This window comes from Scylla paramamosain, chromosome 36, assembly GCF_035594125.1.
Source record: "Scylla paramamosain isolate STU-SP2022 chromosome 36, ASM3559412v1, whole genome shotgun sequence".
NCBI lineage: Eukaryota > Metazoa > Arthropoda > Malacostraca > Decapoda > Portunidae > Scylla > Scylla paramamosain.
Genome location: NC_087186.1, coordinates 8,021,908 through 8,041,907, shown reverse-complemented (window position 1 = coordinate 8,041,907; position 20,000 = coordinate 8,021,908). Strand labels below are relative to the sequence as shown.

At 42.7% G+C, this 20,000-nt stretch overlaps 1 protein-coding gene across 4 annotated transcripts in view; it reads left to right on the top strand.

Annotated features, from left to right (window-relative positions):
• LOC135090894 (triple functional domain protein-like) overlaps positions 1-20,000 on the top strand; it is a 220,718-nt gene that overhangs the window by 57,963 nt on the left and 142,755 nt on the right. For all 4 annotated transcript variants that reach the window (XM_063988054.1, XM_063988055.1, XM_063988052.1 and 1 more), the window contains exon 25: positions 16,630-16,870. In XM_063988054.1, the coding sequence (XP_063844124.1) occupies positions 16,630-16,870 (241 nt within the window). The remainder of the gene's footprint in view (positions 1-16,629; positions 16,871-20,000) is intronic.

Genomic DNA, 20,000 nt, shown 5'->3' with positions numbered 1-20,000 from the left:
ATTTCATCTCGTTATCACAGTTTTTTTTTTGGGGGGGGATGTTAAGCGTAAAAGGAAGTGTTTTTTTTTCTGTAGTTGTGTCACGTTTGCAGGGTAAACAGGATCATCACTTCCATCACCCTGGCACATTTGTAGGTGCTTTTATTACTTCTTTTCATATCGTTTTTATTATTTTTTCTGTGATATTAAGAGGAAGAGGGAGTTTTTTTGCTATATTTACTATTATCATTATTACACTTATACTTCTTCTTCTTCTTCTTCTTCTTCTTCTTATTATTATTATTATTAGTTATTTTTTCTGTGATATTAATTAAGAGTAAAAAGTTTTTATTTGAGTCACGTTGGCGGGGTAAGCAAGCCGTCAGTGCCGTACCCTCCCACAGCACGAGGCGCTTCACTGTCACGTTTATAAATTTCGTTCTTCTACTCCTTTTTCTTGTATCATTATTATATTTTGTTCTGTGATTTTAATGAGGAGGAATGGTTGTTGTTTATGTAAGAGTGGCACCGGCCAAAGGCAACAAAAAGAGCAAAAAACAAAAAGGACCACGGAGGTGTCGGTCCTAAGAGAGATGTGGGAAGGATCATCCAGCGTCAGAGGATAAGTGTCTTCAAACCTCCCTCTTGAGTGGAGGAAGCATTGTATTTTTGTTATATTAATTTTCTTGTGTGTGTGTGTGTGTGTGTGTGTGTGTGTGTGTGTGTGTGTGTGTGTGTGTGTGTGTGTGTGTGTGTGTGTTTCGTGTGGTATTTTTTCTTTGTAATTTTTCTTTGTTATTTATGTTCTTGTTATAAGTGACTTTGCGTGTAGGAGTTTTTTGTGATTTTTAATTAATATTTCTGCCAATTATTATTATTATTTTTTTTTTCTGCCCAACAGTTACAAGTGAACGAAAAACTAGGTGTACTTTCCTTTAATTTCGCCTCACTTTTCGTGTGTGCGGTGCGAGTTTACAGAGACGCTTGAAAGAAAAGTAATGAAAGTGCTAAAAGAAGGAGATTTTACATTGTTCCCTCTTTATACAGTACAACATTTTATATTTTCCCCGCTTTTCCATTTAACGTTTCCAAGTGATTTCCCTCTCAGGCGGGATTTAACAGGGATATTCAAGGAAAGCGTATTGATCGAATGAAGAATTAGATTAACTTTTTTTTCTTTCTTTTTTTTTTTTTTTTTTTTTTTTCGAAGGGAAGGAGAATTGCGTCTTCATCTAAGTGAACCATCATGTGATTTTACTTTCTTTACGATTTCACAGCGGCGTTCGAAAGAGTATTGAATGAGAGAAGAGTCAGATTAAGTTCCTTGCTATATACCTGTTTTCATGTAGCAGTTAATTATGTGTATCTATTCTTCTTCGCCGTGTACAGTTAGCTGAGCAGTGGTTATAATGTACAGTTTGTGAGAGTACGGAGGGAAAAGTGAACGGTATCTCTGTGCTCGTGTGTGTCGTCAGAGCAGAGGACTTGAGGCTGAGAGAAAAGGTCAAACAGAAAGACACTGATACTCGTAGTTAATCTCCTCTCTCTCTCTCTCTCTCTCTCTCTCTCTCTCTCTCTCTCTCTCTCTCTCTCTCTCTCTCTCTCTCTCTCTCTCTCTCTCTCTCTCTCTCTCTCTCTCTCTCTCTCTCTCTCTCTCTCTCTCTCTCTCTCTCTCTCTCTCGCTCTCCGTGTCATAGCGCAAGGGAGGCAGACAAAGGGTAAAACAAAGAAATAGTAAAGCCCGTTAATTGTCTCTCTCCCTTGTCCACCCACAAAAATAAATAGAAAAAACTTGCTTTTCTACGTATGTATCATTATTATTATTGTTATTACTATTATTCTTATCGTCATCATAATTATTTAATCTTGGGTCAGGTTTCTGGTGGAGAGAGAGAGAGAGAGAGAGAGAGAGAGAGAGAGAGAGAGAGAGAGAGAGAGAGAGAGAGAGAGAGAACGAAGAGCACACCATTATTTTATTTTTCCCTGGTGGAGGGATTATCGTGGACTTAGTGTTGGCGCCGCGCGGAGGTGCCTTGTTGCCTCCATTTGTGTGATGAATATTAATACAGACACATTAGAGCCACGCGTAATGTAGTATTGTAGTGCCTGTACGTAATTACTGTATCCTGTATCATATAACAAGACATGGAAGCCTCGCGTTCACCTTGACTTGGCGGAGGAGGAGGTGAAGGAGGTGAAATGAGGAGATGCATTGTAGTTAGTGAGAGGAGTACATAGAAGGAGGTGAAGGAAAGGAAGAAGAGAGAGTCATCACTAGTAGAGTGGTTAGAAGAATGAGGAGGAAGAAGAAGAAGAAGAAGAAAAAAAGAAGAGGAGGAGGAGGAGAAGGATGAGATGTAGGAGGTGTAATGTATTGTATATAGTGTGAAGGAAGAAGGTGAAGGATAAAGAGGAGGAAAGGAAGAAGAGAGAATCAACATTAGTAAAGAGTATTTAGGAAAAGAAGGAGGAAGAGGAGGAGGTGAAGAAGGAAGAGGAAGACAAGAGACAGCAAGCACTAGTACGGTAGTTAGAAAGAGCAGGAGGAGATGGAGGAGCAATACAAATATACAAAGGAATACAAAGGAAGCCCAAACAGCAACAGACCTTGAGATCCTTACAAGGCTGTATTAGTGGGAGAGACAGGATAATACAGAAGGAAGAGGAGGAGATGATGTTGGTGCTGATGGTGATGGTGGTGGTGGTAAAGGAAGAGGAAGAAGAGGAAGTACAATTCCCGCCTTTAGAGACAGTGATTGTATTTGTACTTTCTGAAGGTCAAAGGATACTGGGATAACTCCTACACTCCACCACCACCACCACCACCACCACCACCGGGACGCCACAAAGAGTGCTATCCGCCACTGTACCGAGGGACGTGTGTGATGCCCGGCAGTTCTCTCTACATTTCAGACGCAGGATCCTTAAGCGCTAGACTCATAAGGACTAATTTTCAGAAGTCGCAGAGATGATTAGTCAGTTTATCACGGGGGCTTTTATTCCCTATTGACGCAAAAGATCCTTAAAATATCAGACACTTCTTAACTCATTTTCCATTGCATCTTGTTATAAGTAGACGAGGTAAGGACTTTTCAGAGACCGCGGAGATAATGCCAGTTTCTCGCGGGTGCTTTTGTCCCTGTTGATGCAAAAAAATCCGTAAAATATCACTACAGTCATGAAAACACTTACAAATCCGCCTCCCATTACAGTAACCTTGTAGAGGCGGTAAGACGATGAAGTGTTTAAAAACGCAGAAACAGGAAGTTAATGGAAGCAGCCTCCCTCAGTGGCCTGCCCATCAGTGAATGTCGTAATCAAATTTTCAAGGGAGTTCGTGGACTAGGCTTCGGTGGTGTGTGGTGGTGTGTGGTGTGGCGGCGTGCCCTTGGGAGCCAGGCTGGGGCGGGAAGTGAGGCCGCTCCAGGGAAATTAGGTGGGAGGAATGGGAAATGAAGTGTTGGACGAGAATACGAGACTTTCCGGAGTTGTGTAGACGGAGAAGGTCAGGTGTGTGTAGAGCGCGAGGTGTAGAGGGGAGGGGACCTGTGTGTAGGGCGTGGAGGGGTATATGGGAGGTCAGGCAGGTAGATGTATACAGCTTGGTGTAGAATGGAGGTGAGGTAGAGGAGGTGTAGTAGTAGTAGTAGTAGTAGTAGTAGTAGTAGTAGTAGTAGTAGTAATTAGTAGTAGTAATCATTATTATTATTAGTAGTAGAAATATATCTTACAGGTGTATACATAGTCTCTCTCTCTCTCTCTCTCTCTCTCTCTCTCTCTCTCTCTCTCTCTCTCTCTCTCTCTCTCTCTCTCTCTCTCTCTCTCTCTCTCTCTCTCTCTCTCCATGAATACACGAACAATCAGGCGGCGCTGGTGTTTACTTGTGCTTGGCGTCAGATCGGGTTTGCGGTGCGGGAATATTTAATGGTGAAGGAATGGATCAAAAGAACGAGCACCCCTGGAATCCTGGAACAATGAACCTTGGGGCTGTGTAGGGGGTGCTGTGGTTGTTTGTAAGAGAGAGAGAGAGAGAGAGAGAGAGAGAGAGAGAGAGAGAGAGAGAGAGAGAGAGAGAGAGAGAGAGAGAGAGAGAGAGAGAGAGAGAGAGAGTTAAGGGTGGTGTCATGAAGTGAGTGGGGATAATGAGAGGGAAGGAAGTTTGAAGGGCGTCGGCTGTCCTGCCCCAAGAAACACTTTGGTGCCCCCCGGAAGAAGGAGGAGAAATAGGAGGAGTAGGAGGAGTAGGAGGAGGAAAGCGACACTTGACCGTCTTGTTAAAACTTTTCCCTTGTGAACTCAAACTGTTTTTTCTTTTTCTTTTTGTGTATCTTTGCTTGAATAGATCTTTCTCTCTCTCTCTCTCTCTCTCTCTCTCTCTCTCTCTCTCTCTCTCTCTCTCTCTCTCTCTCTCTCTCTCTCTCTCTCTCTCTCTCTCTCTCTCTCGCTGACTTACCCAAGCTTCGGGGGGATCTGTGACTCGGTTCAAAGTCTTGGGCCGCCGCGTCGCTGGCCGGGGCTCGAGGGCAGCAAATAAAGGCCGTCAGAGGTGGCTAACACTCGGCAAACTTCTGACGGAGTGATGTAGTGGTAGTCTTAAAGCTGAAGTCTGCCAGAACCCGCCCGGCGACGACTCCTGCTTTACTCCCTTCACTCCCACACTCCAACATAGCCTCTCTCTTCCTCATATGATCCTCACTCAGTTGGGTTCTACAGATAATCACGTGTTCTTATAATGATCGCCTATTTTCATGAATATCTCATTACGTTTTCACCTTTAGATCTTGTTAGTTTGGTATACATCACGAGAAGGGAGGCTACACACATACATACATACAGACAGACAGGTAGATATGGAACGTTTAATTTTCTTCCTCTATTTGTTGAAGCGTTTCATAATTCAAATTTGTTTTCCTATTTCGGGTTTCTGTTGTTTAATTTGGAAGGTACTTTGTTTTATATGGAGATGTATTGCAGTGGTCTCTCTCTCTCTCTCTCTCTCTCTCTCTCTCTCTCTCTCTCTCTCTCTCTCTCTCTCTCTCTCTCTCTCTCTCTCTCTCTCTCTCTCTCTCTCTCTCTCTCTCTCCACTTTCACTTCCTTCCTCTGTCTCGCTTTCCCTCCTTTCCCTCCTCTTGTTAGTAATTTCCTCTTTCCCCTTGTGTGTTCCAGTGCTCCCTCTCGCTCTCCTCTCCTTTCCTCTCCTCTCCCCTCCCCTCTTCCCGCTTTCCCTCGCTCTCCCTCGCTTAAGCCTTCTGGCCGAGCATCACGTCCACTCATTATGACGGAATGGCCGGTTTGGGGAAGTGTTGGGCCATGATTGGTTCTGGGCCCGGACTGCAACAGGGCCTAAAAGTTAGTTACCAGGTGGTGATTATTTGGAGTACCTGCTGGATGGTTACCTGGTGAATGGTTACCTGGTTTTAGTTACCTGGGAGTTACCTGAAGAATAGTTTACCTGGTTGAGTTATTTAGTGTTTGGTTACATGTTACCCGAAGAAGAATTTAGTGATCGGTTACCTGGGGAAGAGATGCTAAGGAGAGTCACCTGAGAAATCAATTACCTGGGATGGAGTTACCTAATGGACTGCCTGATTTAGAGAAGAAAGGGGAGTGGTAAAAGATCACCTGTTGAGAGAGTATCTGGAATTAAGGATGTTAGCGAAATTTAATTAGTAGGGCGAGTGTATTTGAAGTTTAATTGGTGAAGGAAAGATTATTTTAAGGCAGGTTACAAGGAGAGCACTTAAACTGAAGGACATTAGGAGGACGTAACTTTGTAGTGGGGAGAGTTACCTGTAGCAGCTTGATACAGAGTTATGTCCTTTGAGACTGACAACATTGTGTGTTCTTTTAGCAAAACCACTACAACATCCATGTAAAAATAAATAAAAGTTGGAAAGAGAGGCTTCGAATTAATATTTGTGTTTTCTGTTAGTTTTAAGAAAGATTACGTAAAGGGAAGGATAATGAAACTAGTTATTGAATACTCTACTGAAACCACGAAAACCACGTTGGAAATAGACACAAAATGAAAAAAATAAAATAAATAAATAAATAAATAAATAAAATCAGCAAACTAATCTTCCACTTTTACAATCTTAATAAAGGTTGTGAAGGGACAGATAATGAAATACTCGCTAGTAAGATCGTTAAAACCATCATGGAAGTAACAAACACCAGGTGGAAAACGTTTTAAAGAATAACACCCATTTTCCTGCAGTACAGTTTTCAGAAGGAACACATGAAGGGAAGGGTAATGAAGCAGTTACTGAAGACTTTAAGACTAGCACTACATCACTCCGTCAGAAGTTTGCCGAGTGTTAGCCACCTCTGACGGCCTGGACTAATATTCACCTGAAAAGTAACATTGATTCCGAGAAACTGCAAGAATCAATGAAGCGTTTATTATTTTCCTTTCATCTGTTTCCCCTTCCTTGATAAGCTGAAGTGATGTCATTTACCCCACACAAACATCATAAAACTCACGACACATTGAAACATTTTATTGCTTTGCCTAGAGAGAGAGAGAGAGAGAGAGAGAGAGAGAGAGAGAGAGAGAGAGAGAGAGAGAGAGAGAGAGAGAGAGAGAGAGAATGAGGATGCTCTCAGGTGAACAAAACAGGTGTGCCAGTGACAGCCTTCCTTCACCTTTACTACGGAAGGTATGAATGCCAGCAGGCGTTAAGGTCTTCAGGTGGTTGTTTACCTTTGTCGTGAAGGAATACCTGTGTTGCGTGTTTGTGTTGTTTGCACAGGAGGAGGAGGAGGAGGAGGAGGAGGAGGAGGAGGAAGTTGAGTAGGAGGTGGAGTTTGTCATGATAGAAACTGTGATGGGGATGGAGGAAGGTGAAGAAAGGGCGTGGTGGTAGTCGAAGAAGAGGAGGAGTAGGGGAAGGGAGCGTGGGAGGCAGTGGATGACGTTCGTGAGGTGGTTCCTGTATACTAATTACTCTCACACACACACACACACACACACACACACACACACACACACACACACACACACACACACACACACACACACACACACACACACACACACACACACACACACACACACACACACACACACACAGAGGAGTCAGTATGGAATTAGGTCATTTAAAGTCATCATGCTGTAGGATCGCATGTATGCAGCGAGAAAAATACAGTTTGGACCCACCGCTGCAATGCCCTGCTGGAGTTTTTAGTATTTAGCAATGCCAGCTGCCGTTGATCTTAATAAAGCTGTGTGTGTGTGTGTGTGTGTGTGTGTGTGTGTGTGTGTGTGTGTGTGTGTGTGTGTGTGTGTGTGTGTGTGTGTATAATCAATACGTGAACACGGTTAAATTCTCTGTGTACGTGTATGAGGTATATGACACACACACACACACACACACACACACACACACACACACACACACACACACACACACACACACACACACACACACACACACACACAACAAGACCACAACACGGCACGGTACAGTCCATTTCTCTCTCTCTCTCTCTCTCTCTCTCTCTCTCTCTCTCTCTCTCTCTCTGGTAGATAAAACGCAACATGGCCTTAAAATTTTATACACATGGCTGAATTAATAGTTACTCCCGCCATTACTGGTTGTTGAGGGAGGGGCGGCGGCTGTTTGGTAGCTGTGAAGGTGGTGCTGGTGCTGGTGGTGGTGGTAGTGGTGATAGTGGTGGTGGTGATGGTGGTGATATTGGTGATGTGGGTGTAATGGTGGTAGTGTTGGTGATTATAGTAATTTAGGAGGTGGTGGTCGTGGTACGTATTTCATCTGTTATCATCACCAGTATTGCATAGAAAACCGTTTAGGGCTGAAAATGACTTAAGAGCAACGAAAAGAGGAAATAAAAAAGACTCTAACACCGCCAAGGCTAAAGAATATACACAGAAACGAAGTAAAAGAAGAAAGAAAAAAAGAAAAAAACACTTTAAATCGTGTTCTATCTTGGTGTATATAACCAATAAATAAGAAAAGCAAAATTGTCATTATATTCTTCTATAAATGGTGTCGCTTCTAAGAAAAATATCGTCACCTGTCTCAAGAAAATGCTGTCGTTTATCTTCAGAAATCAATAAAACAAAGAAAATTAATGTCTTAGAGGTGACCTTTCGCTGTGTTTGGAAAGTGTCCAGCTGGTGGGGAGGGGAAAGATGGGAGGAAGTGTGGGTGTGGGCAAGGAGAACGAGAGCAAGGGATTGTGGGATGTACGAAGCAGGGCGGAGATTGTGAGAAGGAAGATTGAGGCAGGAAAGTGTGGGGTGTAGGAAAGGAGATGATGGGAATGGAACGTGTATGCTTGTAGAAGGGAGAGTGAGGTGAGGTAGTGTGGAGGTACGAGTATGTAGGAAAGGGAACGAGGGGAAGGAAGGCAGTATGTAGGAAGTCAAAGAATGGGAAGATGTGTGCATGATTGTAGGAAATGAGGGAATGGAGTGTATGTAGGAAAGGGAATGACGGAAGGAAGTGTGTGTGGGAAGGGAAATGAATGGAATGTGTGTGTGTGTGTGTGTGTGTGTGTGTGTGTGTGTGTGTGTGTGTGTGTGTGTGTAGGAAGGGGAATAAGGGGAGAGTGTATACGTATGTGAGGAGAGGGAAGAAGCCAGAGTGAGGGGAAGGCAAGATGCTACCCCTCATGGAAACTGAAGGATTGAAGACACGATCAAAGACGCACGACCAATAAAATAAAATAATAAAGTTTGCCTGAAAAGAAGTGATAACACGACTTTTGTGTGACAAGCTTATGTGTGAGAAAGATGGTGGTGGTGGTGGTGGTGGTGGTCTTCAGTACCCGATAAATCAAGATTACAGAAAGCTCAAATGTCGATCTGTATCTATATGTAATATCCGGGTGTGGGTGTAGGAGTGGGTGGTGGTGTGGGTGTAGGAGTGGGTTTGTTGTGGTCAGCCTGGTATCTTGCCTCACATCTTCCCATCCCAACCCTTTCGTTTCCTTTTCCTCTCCTCTCCTCTCCTCTCCTTCCCATTTCTTCCCTTCTTTTCCCTTTCTTCTCCTCTCCCCTTCCCTTCCCTTCCCTTCCCTTCCCTTCCCTTCCCTTCCCTTCCCTCATTTTCTCTTTCCTCCTCTTCTCCATCATCCTCAGATTCATCACGAGTCCTGCCTTGTCCCTCCTCTCTCTCTCTCTCTCTCTCTCTCTCTCTCTCTCTCTCTCTCTCTCTCTCTCTCTCTCTCTCTCTCTCTCTCTCTCTCTCTCTCTCTCTCTCTCTCTCTCTCTCTCTCTCTCTCTCTCTCTCTTGATTTATTTGTATACAAGTTTAAGTCGTGCGGATCATAAACCATTTTTGCCTCAATTTCATGGTGGCGAGCCTGACCTTGAAACTCCCGCCACGACTTCGCTGGACTTTATTTTCTGGTTCATGGATCTAAAGGCGACTGTATGTTTCTCTCTCTCTCTCTCTCTCTCTCTCTCTCTCTCTCTCTCTCTCTCTCTCTCTCTCTCTCTCTCTCTCTCTCTCTCTCTCTCTCTCTCTCTCTCTCTCTCTGTGTGTGTGTGTGTGTGTGTGCGTGCTCTTCTTCAAGTTTATCTTTTGATTTATTTCCAATTTTTCGTATTTTATGTTCCTCCTCCTCCTCCTCCTCCTCCTCCTCCTCCTCCTCCTCCTCCTCCTCCTCCGCCGCCGCCGCCGCCGCCGCCGCCGCCGCCGCCGCCGCCGCCCACTGACTATCCTCTCGCAGTTTGTCTTTTGATTTATTTCCTTCTTTTTATTTTCATCTTCCCGTTTGCTGTTTTCATGCCGCTCTTTTGCTCCTTACCTTCTTAGCACCTGCCTGCCTTCCTTATTTATCCCTCCCTCCCTCCCGCCCTCCCTCCCTCCCTCCCTCATGTCATATTTATCCCTCCTTCACTTCTTTCCTCCTATCATCCATCCCTCGTGTCTTTATCCATCCCTTACTTCCTCCCTTCCTCCCTCCCTCCCTCATGTCATTATCCATTTATCACTTCCCTCCTATCCTCCCTTCTTCGTATCTTACTTATCCATCCCTCATTTCTCTCCCTCCTCCCTTCCTCCCTCCGTCATATCTTCCTCTCGTTCCCTCCTCACCTATATCAACATAACATCACATAACATAGAATAGTCCATAACAAAATTGTATTCGTATCCAGATTATATCATAACATAACCTTTCACTTTATAACGAGCCGATTTGTAATATACTTTGTTTTTTAGTGACTCAAAATCTCTGTCTTGGTGCAATTTTTGTCTTCGTCTCCGCGATTTTTTTTTCTGGTCTTTTGATTGATTGTTTTTTTTACGTATACTGATTTTCTTTCACTTTCTGTTGTGGTCTCTTTATCTCTTATCTCAGTTTGCCTCTCTGTGTCTGTCTCTGTCTTTGCCTGTCTGTCTCTCGTATTCTGCCCCTCTATATTCCCGTTTTACTTTTTTTTTCTTAGTAATTCTCTCTCTCTCTCTCTCTCTCTCTCTCTCTCTCTCTCTCTCTCTCTCTCTCTCTCTCTCTCTCTCTCTCTCTCTCTCTCTCTCTCTCGCTCTCGCTCTCTGCCCCCCGGTTCCTCAGTAGCAGCGGGAGATTAGACACACTTCCAAGGGCAGTGTTAAGAGAGAGGAAGGAACAAGACACCGGGGGTGCAGACGGGACAAGTGGCCTGGGCTGAACTCTGGATTAGGGAGAGACAAAGAGGAGGAAGAGGGTAAGAGGAAGAGGGAGGGAGAGGGAGAGAGTGAGAGGGAAAGTGTAAGAGGCGCACTGAGAGGTGGTATTATGTGTGTCTTTTTTACTCTCTCTCTCTCTCTCTCTCTCTCTCTCTCTCTCTCTCTCTCTCTCTCTCTCTCTCTCTCTCTCTCTCTCTCTCTCTCGTGTGTGTGTGCGCGCGTTTGTGCCTTGTTTTTGTTTGTCATGTTGAGTGCGTGTGTGTGTGTGTGTGTGTGTGTGTGTGTGTGTGTGTGTGTGTGTGTGTGTGTGTGTGTGTGTGTGTGTGTGTGTGTGTGTGTGTGTGTATGTCAGTCTGTATCTGTCTCTCTTTATTCTTCGTTTCTTTACTTGAGGAATGTGCGATTAAGTAACAGAAAAGATAAATGGATGGTTAGGTATGTGTGTGTGTGTGTGTGTTAGAAGACAGGTAGAGGGAATGATTCACGTAGGTTGACGAATACATGAGGCATATAGTAGATGAGAAAGGCAGCAAGTAGGGAAGTCGATAAATGAGGTAGATAGAAGAGGTAGGTAAATATAGAAGATACTTAGCAGGTGAGAAAAGAGAATTTAAGTAAATGTTAGGTAGATTATTGAGTAGATGAAGAAAAAGTAGATTAAACAAGTATGTGGTGGTGAGTAGGTAAAGAAAAAAGTAGATTGATAAACAAATAGGTGGATGAATAGATTTAAAATGAAATGTGGTAGATAAATGGGTAGACGGGAGAGATAGATAAACAGAGCTTAAGAGAGAAAATAGATAGGAAGGTAATTAGGAAGTTAGGTTGAAAGAGAATATTATAGACACCGAGATGAGACACAAGATGACCAGATGAACATAATGAAGTGAGAGAATAAGGGAGGAGAAATGTAGATAAAAATAGACAGATAGATAAAGGTAAATGAAATATAAGATAAAGTAAATAAAGTAAAGAGTAAAATAAATAAAGATGAACAATGAACGTGGTGTATAACTATATAGATATGCAATAACTAAATAAACAGATGAACATAGAGGTTAAGAGAGGAGGTAGATAAGGAGGTAAACAGACAGGTAGATAGGCAGGTAAGGTAGGGATGAATACAGGCAGGCAAGATGAATAGAAAACGTGTTAGATAAATATACAGATATGAGACAAATAAATACATGAACTGAAAGGTTAAGAGGTAGAGTAGGCACACACACAGGTAGACAGACAGACAGACAGACAGACAGGTAGATAGACAGGCAGGTAAACGGGGAGACAGACAGCCAGATAGATAGACAGACAGACATACAGACAGACAGACAGGTAGATAGACAGGCAGGTAAACGGACAGACAGCCAGACAGGTAGACAGACAGACAGACAGACAGATAGATAGGTAGATAAACAGGCAGGTAAACGGGCAGACAGACAGACAGACAGGTAGACAGACAGACAGACAGACAGATAGGTAGATAGACAGGCAGGTAAACGGGCAGACAGACAGCCAGACAGGTAGACAGACAGACAGGCAGACAGATAGAGACAGGTAGACAGATAGGCAGACAGACAGGTAAATAGAAAAGTAGACAAACAGGCAGACAGACAGACAGACAGGTGTGGTTAAGGAAGGGCAAGGTAGCGAAGGAAGGGAAGCATACCAACAAACACATCTACTGCTGCAGGCATTTTGTTTATCATTCGAGCGTCCCTCCGTCTTCCCTTACTCTCCTTCCTCTCCCTCTCCCTCAACTTCTCATTCCCTCTCCCTGCCGCCTCTTTAGCCTGCACCCTCCGGCGTCATCCTCGCCCTTACTTCGCTGCTGTCACGCTACGCTGGGCTGAGCTGGGAGTAACACGCTAATTAACATCCAGGTATCACCCAGTCACCTTTACACACCTTTACTTGTTAATCTGGCACCTTTTTCTTTTTTTTTTATCATATATTCATTTATTTTTCTTTTCTTCTCTTTTTCTTTTCCTTTTTTTTACTGCGGTGGTGGTGGTGAAGATGATGCTGATGATGTTATTTGTCGTCTTCTTCTTCTTCTTCTTCTTCTTCTTCTTCTTCTTCTTGTTTTATTTTCTTGTTCTTGTTCTTCTTTTTCTCCTCCTCCTCCTCCTCCTCCTCCTCCTATTTTGTTCTTTTTCTATATATTCTTTTTCTATTTACTGCTATGCCCTAGTTTCTTGCTCCCACGCTGTAATTTATTCATCTTACCTGTTTCTCTCTCTCTCTCTCTCTCTCTCTCTCTCTCTCTCTCTCTCTCTCTCTCTCTCTCTCTCTCTCTCTCTCTCTCTCTCTCTCTCTCTCTCTCTCTCTCTCTCTCTCTCTCTTTTTCATCATCTTTCAAACATGTATTCTTTGCGCAATCTGTTTTCATTTCTTTTCTTCTATCATTATTCCACTTTTTACTTCTTGCTTTCATTATCTTTACTTTTTAATTATTTTTTTCTATTTTCATTCTTTTTGTCTTTTTATTTCCGGACTTCCCTTTTTTTTCGTATAAACTTAATTTTCTTGTATTTTTATTTCTTTCTATCTTAATTCACATTCTATTTCATTTGTCTTTTTCGTTTATTTAATTTCATGCTTTGTTTTATCTTAGTTTATTCTTTTATTTTTTACTTTTTCGCATATTTTATATATATATATTTAATTTCATGCTTTTTATTTTATCTTAGTTTCCATTTTTTTCTTTTACTTTCAAATTCTTCTTATACTTGACTTTCATTCTTTCCTTCCTTTTTTTTTACTTCCGGTTTCTTTTTCCGTTCATCTTTGACTTCCTCGCTCTTTTCACTCCCACCTGTGAACTCTGGTAAGCCTCACCTCGCCTTTTCTCTTTCTGCTTCCTCTCACGCTCAACTCACGCTCAACTTTAACTCATGCTGACTCTCTCTCTCTCTCTCTCTCTCTCTCTCTCTCTCTCTCTCTCTCTCTCTCTCTCTCTCTCTCTCTCTCTCTCTCTCTCTCTCTCTCTCTCTCTCTCTCTCTCACTTACCTTTCCACACCTTTGCCTACCTGTGGACTCACCTGTTAGGTCTGCCACGTGTGATTACCTCCATTTGTGAGAGCTTGGAAGGAGATGTGAGGGTATGTTTTGAAAAGGACGCACTAGGAGGTTGCCGTTTAACATCCCTTGGCCTTGTAGCTGCTGGGGTTTTGTACTTGAGAGAGAGAGAGAGAGAGAGAGAGAGAGAGAGAGAGAGAGAGAGAGAGAGAGAGAGAGAGAGAGAGAGAGAGAGAGAGAGAGAGAAAGGTGTGTTAGAAAGGGTTGAAGGGTGAGAGGGAGAAAACGGCTGTGAATGGAGGGAAAGAGACAGTGAGGAGAGGAGGGAGGAACGAATGGAGGAATTGAGTGAAAATGAGAGAGAGAGAGGGCTGAATTGTGAGAGGAAGGGAGGGAGAAGCGAGGGAAAAGAGAGGTGAGAGGGGAATGAAAAGCGGAAGGGAGGGAGGAAGAGAAAAGAGAATATTTTGGTAGGTTTGGAAGTAGGGAAGGGAGTAACGAAGGGAGGGAGGGAAGAGGAGAGGGATGAATAGTGGAAGAGAGAGAAGGAATGAGTGATAATGGTGATGGTGGTGCGGGCATGTGGGTAATATAATGAATGGCCCCTTCTATTGCATTGTAACTGTATAAAGATGTCATTGGACTTGTATATACTTGAGTGTATTAAAAATTATAGGTATCTCTTAATTCTAAAGGTAAAGTACACTCATTAAGTCAACTGTGTGTATTTACGCGCAGTGATGGTTATTGAGTGGTGGAGTGCGATAAATAGGTCAGAGTTTAGTATATTTCGGTATACTGTAAGGTCAAAGGTCAGTGTATTTATGAACCTGTAAGCACTGGATGTAGGGGTCACGGTAAGCAGGTGAAGTGACATGTATTTTGAAGGTACGAAGAGTGGGTCAGTTTGTGTAAATATTTGAGTACCGTTAAGAATATTAGTCAAGTGTGCTTTGGGTCATAATTAACCTGGATGCCCGGAATACCTGTGCAAATATCGTATACCTGAACATTAAAGAAATATTGCAGTAACTTGACTATGTACCCCACTAACTGTATATTTGTAGTGAAGTGTGCGTTTGTAGACTTTAGATTGTATAACTGACTGAGAATGTGAGTTTACGTAAGCTTTAGTGTAAACTGTATAACTGTATTTTTGAAAGTATAGAAATTTTGGGCGATTTTAGGATCTATGACTGAGGTGAGTTTAGACTGTACAGGTGTATGAGTGTATAGACGCGAGTACAGAAACGTGGACTGCATAACTGGGACAAGACATGCGAGGTTAAAGTGCATGTATGTATGAGTGTATGAGTGTCTGTATAACTGTATAATGGCAGTCATGTGTCCAGGGCTGAGGTGAGTGTCATGTCAGGGAGTGTAGGAATGTTGTGGTGATAATTATGTTCCCTGTGTACGGTGAATAACATATCAACTTTAATGGACGTATATGTGCGTGCGACTACAGCTGTGTGTGTGTGTGTGTGTGTGTGTGTGTGTGTGTGTGTGTGTGTGTGTGTGTGTGTGTGTGTGTGTGTGTGTGTGTGTGTGTGTGTGTGTGTGTGACCTACATACCCTCCTCATCACCATCATCATTTCATTCCACCGCCAACATCACCAGTGTATTTTCCGCAGACTGATTTGCTTCGTGGAATTAAACACACGTATGCACTTTGCTGTGTTGCTGCTGTGTTGTGTTACGTGTGCCGCCTTTGTGTTCCTGTGACGGTGAGGAGTCATGCCGCAGGTGGTGGTGTTTTTGTCAGTCATCATCGGTCATCGTTATTATTATCATTCGTATTAGTATCATTATTGTCATTACCACTAGTCGTTATTAATTATTTTGTCCTTGCTTCATCATCATCATCATCATCAGTCTTCATCATCACCGCCACTACCACCACTAGTTATTCCCACCTAATCTGAAATACACCTGGCCTTAATTAACGATACACCTGTACTTCCCTACCTGTATGGTGTTAGTAACATAACACTGAACCAGACATCACCACCATCATCACCACTACCATCATTATCGTCATCACCACTGTTGGCTTCTAACATGAATAAAAAAAAAGTCACCGTCTCATCCACTAGCATTGGTACTTGTGTTGCATTTGTGTTAAGTTTTCAAGCAGCATGGGATGATGGAAAGCACAGTTATAACACCGCTGAGTTAGGTTAGTTTAAGACAAGATTAGGGAAGGTTAGTTTAGTTTAGTTTAGCTTAGTTTAGTTTAGGGTACGGTAAGGTAGGGTAGGTTAGGACAGGTTAGCTTTAGGTTAGATTAGGTTAAGTTGGGTTAGGTTAAGTTAGGTTAGGTTAGGTTACGTTACGTTAGGGTAAGTTCGGTTATTTTAGTGTAGTTTACGGTGGGAGAGGATAAGACAGGTTAGTTTTAGATTAGATTCGGTCAGGTTGGGTTATATCGTGTTAGGTTACTTTAGTTTAGCTTTGTTTAGTTTAGTTTAGTTTAGGGTAGGTTAGGAAAGGCTAGATAAGTTATATTTTAGCTCATAAGCATACATCCTGTTCTCGTATATACCACACGAGCTGCACAGATGAACACTCAACTTAATAAACTGACCAGGTGTAGCGTTGAAGTACAGTTATGAAAAGCTCCACTGAGAGTAAGAGTGATGGAGCAGTGCAGATATTTCAGTGTCGGCAATTCCCTTCAGTAAAAATCAAATGGCCTAATTCAAACATCAGCTGTGTCACTGTGTCATTAGCTGTCAAAAGGTTATGAAGTCCCTGTGTGCTGTTAAATGAGTCACCTGCTGGGAGAGTAACTTGCTGTGTCTGTGTTGGTGGGTGATAACTTGCTGTGTCTGTGTTGGTGGGTGAGTAACCTGCTGTGTCTTTGTGTTGGTGGGTGATAACTTGCTTTGTCTGTGTTGGTGGGTGAGTAACCTGCTGTGTCTGTGTTGGTGGTGAGTAACCTGCTGTGTCTGTGTTGGTGGGTGAGTAACGTGCTGTGTTTGTGTTGCAGGGAGGCGGCGAGGTCACATGGGTGCTGGAGGACTGGACAGGCACGGGGGCAGGGGAGCTGACAGTCACCCGTGGGCAGCAGGTGGAGGTGCTGGACCAGCCCCCCACCCACAGCCCTGCCCGTGACCCGTCTGAGTGGGCGTACGTGCGGCTGTCCCACGCCCACGACCAGGAGGGCCATGTCCCGCTCAGCCTACTCCGCCAGCCGCCCAAACAGCAGCGCTCTGACCTCGATCTGTCAGGTAAGGTCAAGTTTGTCTTACTTTTGTCGCTCTTATTCTCATTTTTCACCATTTTTTCTCAGTGATTTTTTTTTCTCTTCTTCAGTTTCTTCTGGTTCGATTCTCTTTATTCTTTTCTTTTTATTTATTTTTTTGTCAACATTTTTATTCTGTTCATCTTCATATTCTTATATATTGATTATTTTCCCGTTCTTTCAAGTTCTCCTTCTCCTCTTGCTCCTCCTCCTCCTCCTCTTCCTCTTTCTTCTCCTTCTCCTTCTCCTTCTTCTTCTTCTCCTCCTCCTCCTCCTCCTCCTCCTCCTCCTCCTCCTCCTCCTCCTCCTCCTCCTCCTCCTCCTCCTCCTCCTCCTCCTATTCTTCTTCTTCTTCTTCTTCTTCTTCTTCTTCTTCTTCTTCTTCTTCTTCTTCCTCCTTTTAATTTTTCAATCCTTATCATTTCGTTCTCCATATTTTCTCTCCCCTCTTCTTCCTTCTCTTCACCGTCTCTTTATTTTGCTTGTGTGTGTGTGTGTGTGTGTGTGTGTGTGTGTGTGTGTGTGTGTGTGTGTGTGTGTGTGTGTGTGTGTAGCCTTCTCGCCTTACTATTCTCGCCCCGAAAGGACTTGTACAATGGAGAGTCTATTAGGGCAGGTAACCTCGTTATGTGTCAATAAGCTTCCCTTACCTGTTACACCTGTGCTCCTCCGCTTCCCTCCTTAATAAAATAGGCCTTTTATCTCTCACACCTTTATTATTTCCCTGCTTCTTTTTATTTCAGTATCTATGTCTTTGTTTTTATTACTATTGTGTCTTCTTCTGCTGCTGCTGCTGCTGCTGCTGTTGCTGTGTTCTTCTTGTATTGTGAATCATGTATCCCCTTGAACTTTCTTTCCTTTTCTTAGTCACTGGAATGTTGTGTGTGTGTGTGTGTGTGTGTGTGTGTGTGTGTGTGTGTGTGTGTGTGTGTGTGTGTGTGTGTGTGTGTGTGTGTGTGTGTGTGTGTGTGTAGTATTTCTATTTTTATTGCGTTTTATCAGCACATTTTAGAGGTTATGGAAAATGTTGCAATATCACTGTTTATTGCATAACTTAATCTTGCTGATTATTTCAATTTTTACTGATTTTTTTCTGTTTACTTATTTGTCTGTATCTATTTATCTTTCTATCTATCTATTTATCTCTCTATCTGTATCTATCTATCTAATCATTATTGTTCTCAGATATATCTATGTTCAGTATATCTATCTGTTGATATTTGTCTAACCATCTATTTGCACCCTCCTCTCTCTCTCTCTCTCTCTCTCTCTCTCTCTCTCTCTCTCTCTCTCTCTCTCTCTCTCTCTCTCTCTCTCTCTCTCTCTCTCTCTCTCTCTCTCTCTCTCTCTCTCTCTCCCCCCCACAACTTCCATTAATATTCAAGTTCAGTTTTGCTTCGCTGCCGTAAAGTCAGAGAAGAAAAAAAAATAACTTCAGGAACAAATTAGGTCAAGTGATTTTTTATTTATTTATTTTTTTTTCCTTTTCCTCATTTGTTCATTTTCGTAATTTATTATTGGGAGCCTTAAGTGTAAAGTAAACAAGTTCCATTAGTTAATTAGCTAGCTGGATAAAAAGTCGTGATTAGAGAGAGAGAGAGAGAGAGAGAGAGAGAGAGAGAGAGAGAGAGAGAGAGAGAGAGAGAGAGAAAGTTGGTTCATATTCTGTGTGTCATTTACATCTCGTTCCTTGCTTCATTATTGAAACCTTTGACTCTCTCTCTCTCTCTCTCTCTCTCTCTCTCTCTCTCTCTCTCTCTCTCTCTCTCTCTCTCTCTCTCTCTCTCTCTCTCTCATTTACCACTGTATTTACACCTTCCTTCTCTCTTTATCCCTCATTCCTTGTCTCCCTTCTTCCACCGTTCCTTCCATCTACCTCCTCCCTTCCTCCCTCCTTCTCTCCGTCCCTCCCTCCCTCCCTCCCTCCCTTCTTCCTTCTTCCACATCGCCTCGCAACTCACATTTTTCCTTCACTGACCCCGCTAATGCTCCACCTTTTAAATGGCCTCGTTAAGCGTTCTTTCACTGTATTTTTATGCTTTCCTGGGAAAAAAGAAAGTAAGAAAAGTAGGTGGGTCTTGCCTTCTCGTTCCTCTTATTTCTCTTCCTCCTCCTCCTCCTCCTCCTCCTCTCATGCACTCCTTGCCCCACTCTGAACTGTGACACTCATCCCCATCGTCTTAGTTCAAACTGGCCCACTCCACCCCACCCCACTCCACCTCACTCCACCCTGCCCCCTCTCGCCGCTCCCTCCTCTCCTCTCTTCTGTCTCCTCTGCATTGTCCCACTGTTCGCTAATCCTCCTCCGGGACTCGAGAAAGAAGAGGAGCAAAAAGGTGTAGGAATGATAAGAGGAAAAGTATTTACACTTCGCCTTGTTACTTGAATTGCGAAAGTTTTTTATGATTTTCTAGTTCATGGTGGCGTGGCGCGTCCCTCCGCGGCCTTGGAATATTCAGTGTGTGTTATTCCTCGTGTATTACTTGTATTACTCCACCTGGCGTTCACCTTTCGTGTTATGAGCTGTATACTTGAACATTTTGGGTTTTCGTAAGAAGTGATGTACTGAGCTCAAGCCGAAATGAAATTCAAACTTTATAATAATGTATGCTTTTGACAGTAAAGTGTATCTTATCTTAGTGTTTCGAAAGGTCACAAATTCTTGGATATTCATGGATTTTTTTATTTCTTATTTATTTATTATTTTTTATTGATGATGCAGAGTACGTTATACTATCACCAGAATCACAAGAACGGCCTTGAAAATTGCGATACTCCACACTGGAGGTTGCCAGAAATAGTTGAAATAAGACACACAAACGTTAAAGAATATGGACCTCACTTGTATTTCTTCCTTTTCCTTACTTTGGGCGCCCTCATAAGATTTAGAGATTATATAATATATAATATAGGAATTCTACAATGATTTACATAATATTATTATGTAAATCATTGTAGAATTCCTAACCTTATGGCTTTGAATAGCTTAGTGATCCTCTATTTAACTTTCATTTTATTTATTTATTTTTATTTTTTTGTCTTTGCGATGCCGTAAATGAAACAAGAATTCCGTACATTATTAAACTTTCTCTCTTAAACCTCACCTTTATCCCACC